The sequence below is a fragment of the Cannabis sativa genome, chromosome 3 (assembly GCF_029168945.1).
Source record: "Cannabis sativa cultivar Pink pepper isolate KNU-18-1 chromosome 3, ASM2916894v1, whole genome shotgun sequence".
NCBI classification, from domain to species: domain Eukaryota; kingdom Viridiplantae; phylum Streptophyta; class Magnoliopsida; order Rosales; family Cannabaceae; genus Cannabis; species Cannabis sativa.
The window spans coordinates 536777-541771 of record NC_083603.1 but is presented as its reverse complement, the minus strand read 5'-3'; the positions used below and the strand labels follow the sequence as shown (position 1 = coordinate 541771).

At 28.1% G+C, this 4995-nt stretch overlaps 1 protein-coding gene across 4 annotated transcripts; it reads right to left on the bottom strand.

Moving 5' to 3' along the window:
- Positions 1-933: 933 nt before the first annotated feature.
- LOC115709836 (protein IQ-DOMAIN 11) lies at positions 934-4316 on the bottom strand. Of its 4 annotated transcripts, none has more exons than XM_030638071.2 (6): positions 3979-4316; positions 3624-3754; positions 3268-3555; positions 2909-3154; positions 2549-2680; positions 934-1746 (listed from the first exon to the last, which is right to left on the bottom strand). In XM_030638071.2, exons 2-6 carry the CDS (start codon positions 3696-3698, stop codon positions 1126-1128), a joined length of 1362 nt encoding a protein of 453 aa, XP_030493931.2. In that variant the 5' UTR covers positions 3699-3754; positions 3979-4316; the 3' UTR covers positions 934-1125. The 4 variants fall into 4 exon arrangements, with proteins under 4 accessions (XP_030493931.2, XP_030493932.2, XP_060968881.1 ...); XM_030638072.2 differs by having other exon boundaries at positions 3973-4272; XM_061112898.1 differs by having other exon boundaries at positions 3268-3552; positions 3973-4266.
- Positions 4317-4995: the final 679 nt, after the last annotated feature.

The following is a 4995-nucleotide window of genomic DNA, read 5'->3' as shown; positions in this document are numbered from 1 at the left end:
TCACAAGAGAAAATACTTTGCAAAACATTGTACAAACTCTATTGTTGCAAGTAGGGATGCAGAAGAGAAAATAATTAGTCATAAAATAAATAATAATACTCATAATATTAAATATGTGTTACAGCTCAATAGTAATTTAATTAGTTTAACAACTAAGAGCATTAGAGTTCAAATCAATAACTTCTCACTATTTTATTGGGTTTTAATTTTTATTTTTGCTTAAGGTCTAAATTAACATAGAGCCGACTCTAATTATAATAGTAAGCCTAAGACTAGATGAAATACTTTAGTCTTTTATGTACATAGATTGGATTGTCTTAGTATTTTAATTCTAGTGATCCTATAAGTGACCTAAGTCTATTTTAAGGCTATAATGCAACTTCATTTAAATTAGCTTAGAAATAGAATCCTCTCCAAAGATTGTATTTTAAAGATTTTAGCCTCTCGAAAGCTTAGCTGAATTTGTTGCTACTTTTATCAATAAATTATTTTATTTGAGGAATTTAGTTATTTATGTAATAGTCTTATTAGTTTGTTGAATGAAGAAGCACTTCCCTTTCAAAAATAAAATATATGTTATAAAATAATATAAAATAAATAAAGAAGAAAAGAAAAAGAAGAAATAAAGAGAAAGTGAATGAGAATGGAAAGAATGGAAAACTAAATCAATATAATAAAAGAAAATACAACCAAACATGTTACTTGTGTTAATTAATTTAGCGATTTGGATATTCATAAATAATATTTCATAATAATATAATAATAATAATATTAACATAAATACACACAAAACTTCCAAATTGATATATTTTATAAGTAAATAAGATAAAAAAAAAAATTGCTCCATCATCACCAAACTTCCAAATCTTAAACAGTGACAAATTCTGTTATAGGCTACTAATTAAAATAGCATTATTAAAATAAAATAAAACATTCTTTAAATATTTCGATATGATATACTATACTAAATATATATGTATAAAGTTATGTTAACATATAAACATTTGAAAAAGAAAAAAAAAACAAAGCCCTTAAAAATAATTTGAAATTTTCAAATAAAACCTCACAAAAATAAAGACTAATAAACAATTAAGTGACTAAAAATTCACTCACTCACTCACTCAATCATCCTCTAGCATGGTGCCAATGAGACAAAGAACACTCAGAATCAAAGCTCAAATCATTATTCATATTCACCATCATCATCTTTCTGCTTGATTTCACAGGCCCTCTAACCCCTTTCATGCTTGGAGATCTTTGATGAAAGTAATAATGATGATCACCACCAACACCAACAACACCATTATTACTATTGATAGAAGATATAAGTGAGAGTTTGTTTTTGCATGGTGAGTTACCATCTAAGCTTTCTGGCCTTAGTTTTGGTGAGCTTAAAGATCTTGATTTGGCTCTAGCCGATTCGGTTGCAGCCATGTATGTTGGAACAATTGGTGATGATGAGCTTGTGAATGAGTTTTCATCACCTAATGAATATTGTTTTTTATGAATTGATTTTCTTGGTACAAACATTGGTGGTGAGTCCATGAATTTTCCTCCTCCTCCTCCTTCTCCTAATATTCCTTCACTATTTTGAAGATTTTTTATCCTTAGTTTTTTTGTGTTTGATACCAAATTTGTGTCCAAATCTTCAAGCTCTTTGCTTTTGGTGAGTTGGGTATCTACCCATTGTTCTAACCAATATCTCCATCTTCCATTTACTTTGTTTCTATCTGATTCTGCTGAATTCTGTTACCAAAAATGAAAAATTAGTAACTAGTAACTAAAAAAAACATAACTTGGGGGATTTTCTTTTGAAGGCATCCCTCGAGACAGAATGAATTTTTTTAGATGGAAGAAATCTCTCTACTTTTTAACCTGTTACGGTTACCATTCAAATGAAAGAAAAAACAACTAAATTTTGTAACCAAAATGATCTTTAAGTAAAGAAACTTCTGAATTTTGTTACCCATGAAAAAAAATAGGTAAATAGCGGAATAAGTACTCAAAATTTTAAGTTTGTAAGTGGCATAAACTCAATGTTTAATTTTAGCAGTACAACTACCTAATACTTGTAAAACTGTAATTTTCCTCCAATTTCGTTAGTACAGACTCCGTTTTGAATTTTAGTAAAAGAACATTTTAGAAATAACTGATTCTACATGCTTCTGTCTAGACTTAATAATTTATAATCGGGTCTTATATGTGCTCTGTTTAATACAATAATAAAGTCTGTATTGATAAAATTAGAAAAAAATTACAATTTTTCAAATATTAAGTACTTATACCGCTAACAATAAATATTAGATTTATACCATTTACAAACTTAAAACTTTAGATGCTTATACTACTATTTACCCATAAAAGAATTAGTAACTAAAGAACACAACTCGGGAGATTTTCTTTGGTTGGCATCACGATGAAATTTTTCAGATTTCGCCTTTCAATATTTTTTTTTATTTGTCTAACCTATTACGGTTACCATTCAAATGAAAGGAAAAAAACCAACTAAATTTGGTAACCAAAATGATGTGTTAGTAAAGAAACTTACCCTATGTGCATACCAATATTCTTTGATTCTTTCTCTCTTAAGCATAGCCTCTCTTTTGCTCATGAACAATGCATCTGCATTTTCCTTTGATAGAAGACTATCATCCCATCTTCTTTGATTGTAACAATCCATCTAAAATAAAAGATTAATTAAGTGAGAAAAGTCTTTACTTTCAATAATCTCTTTTTAATACTGGTTTACAAAATCAAAATCACATGGAAAATCAATTTGCTAAGTATACAATATAAAAGAGTGACACAGTTACATTGTCAATGTGTTTAGAAAGCTAAAAAAAATGTCATTTTCAACAATTACTATATATATCTACTAAAAGTAACATTCATAGTACTTAGTACTTACCCTTAGTATTTTGTTCCTTAAATTCTGAAGTTGATCATCACCATCTTCAACATCATCATCATCATCATAATCATAAGTAGCAGTGGCTTCAGTGGTTTGAAATCTGTTAGCACAAACTTGTGACTGAATATTAATAATAGATTGCAAACGTTTTAGAGTTGTAACAGCTTGGCGTCTCACTGCTCTGCCTCTAATAATAGCTTGAAGTGTCACTATTCCCTTAAGTGCCCTTAAAGCCTTTTTGGCCTATAAAAAAATGTGTTCATTATAAATTGTTAAAAATCAAAACTTTATGCATAAAAATTCAATCTTGAACCACTTATAGAGAGATCTAATAGAATTTGAAAGAAAAAACTTACAAGGTAACCCCTGAAAGCAGTTTGAATCTTAGTGGCAGCGAATTCTTGGATTTCCCGAGATTCGATTTCCACTATTTCGGTTAGTTTAGCAGCCTCGGCTGCATTAGATGCAGTCGAGGCTGCATTGGGTGGAGACAGAGCGGATAAATTGTTGTTTTCTCCGCTCTGTACTACTCTTTCTTCGGTTTCGGTTTGTGTTGATTCAATTGGTGGTGGTGGTGGTGCTGTTATTGAAGCTAATCTTTTGATCTTAAGCCTTCCAAATATCCATTTTCTTCTCTTTTCCTTCTAATAAAAAAAATATAGTAAAAATCAGATTTAGATAATAAGAAGAAGAAAGATATAAAAGGTCTAACCTTTTCTTGCTTTGACTGTGAATCTGAAGAGAAGAATCTTTTCACTAAACTAAACCAACTCTTCTTCTTAGCCATTGGTGATCTGAGACTCAGAATGAAGATCTGATATTGGGTTTTGGAGTTTTATTATGCTGAAGTAGTTGAATAAAGTTAGTCATTGGACCACATAATTAAGAAAATTAATGAAATTTGATCTAAAAATCCAGATAAATCAAAAGGGGTTTTGTAGATCAATCAAAGAAGAAGGAAAAAAGAAACATATATTCACAAATGCTAAATTCTATGAAGATACTATTAAATAATCCAAAAATAATAATAATAATAATAAAGGTTGAGTCTTTATACTTACACTTACCCATTTGTCTTGAATATCATGTGATTCTCTTTGATTCAATTGAAAAAATCAAATCAAAACCAATAAATAATATAGAAAAAGATGATAAAGGTAAGCTCTTTGGAACTTGAGTTAAAGTGAGAGTTGTTTTGAAACTCATGAAAATTTTAGTCATATAAACTATTTCAATTTTCAACTACATAAGAAATGAATGAAAATTATTTATCAATAAATAAATAAAAATGAATCAAGATTGATGAAAATTCCCTAAGTGTGGTGGTATGTTTGGTTGTCAATTCAATCATTCAAAATATATTTTCAGCTTGGTCTATGATGAGTTTCTTCTATTCATTTTTCATTATGTGGGGGCCATTTCTAACCAAGTAATAATATATTAAAATGAAATAATTAAAATAAGGTATACAATTTATTTATTTATTTATTTATTCATTTTTTACACATGGAAGAAGGAAAAAGCTTTTTTGAGACTTCATGGGGCCCTGACATCCCTTTTGTGACTCCCATTTTTTCTACACTTTGCAGAAAAACACCTTCAAATGTCTGTTGGGTGAAATTACTAAAATACCCTTTATTCCTTTTCACTCATACAAAATATATATATATATATATATTTTTTTTATTATTTAAATTTGTGGATGGTCAAGATGGGCTTTTTATGGTGTTATCAAGAGAAGAAATATGATTTTGAAATTTCCCATTTTCTTGTTAGCCATTTTATTTTTAAGAATGTGTTTGGTAATATTTTTTAATTAATATTTTGTTATTTTAATTAAAGAAGTAAAAATATTTTTTAAAAATATGTTTTATAAAACTTTTCACTTTTTAATTTTTTAATTGAAAATCAAAATTTTAAAAATAAAAAAATTACTTTCAAATTTTTTTTAAATAATTTTTTTAAATAAATATTTTAAATTCTAACTCCAACTTGAACCTTAGAATTCAAAATCCGGCCTCAATTCCAATCCTGGACACGAACCACAACCTCGGCTCAAGACCTGACTCAAATAAAATCAAAAA

Bases quoted from the DNA above. Each gene is read 5' to 3' on its own strand.
- LOC115709836 (XM_030638071.2), bottom strand. From the start codon at position 3,698: ATGGCTAAGAAGAAGAGTTGGTTTAGTTTAGTGAAAAGATTCTTCTCT. The intron at 3,556-3,623 runs GTTAGACCTTTT...TTTTTTTATTAG, and splicing joins CACAGTCAAAGCAAGAAAAG to AAGGAAAAGAGAAGAAAATG. The intron at 1,747-2,548 runs GTAAGTTTCTTT...TTTTGGTAACAG, and splicing joins AATATTGGTATGCACATAGG to AATTCAGCAGAATCAGATAG.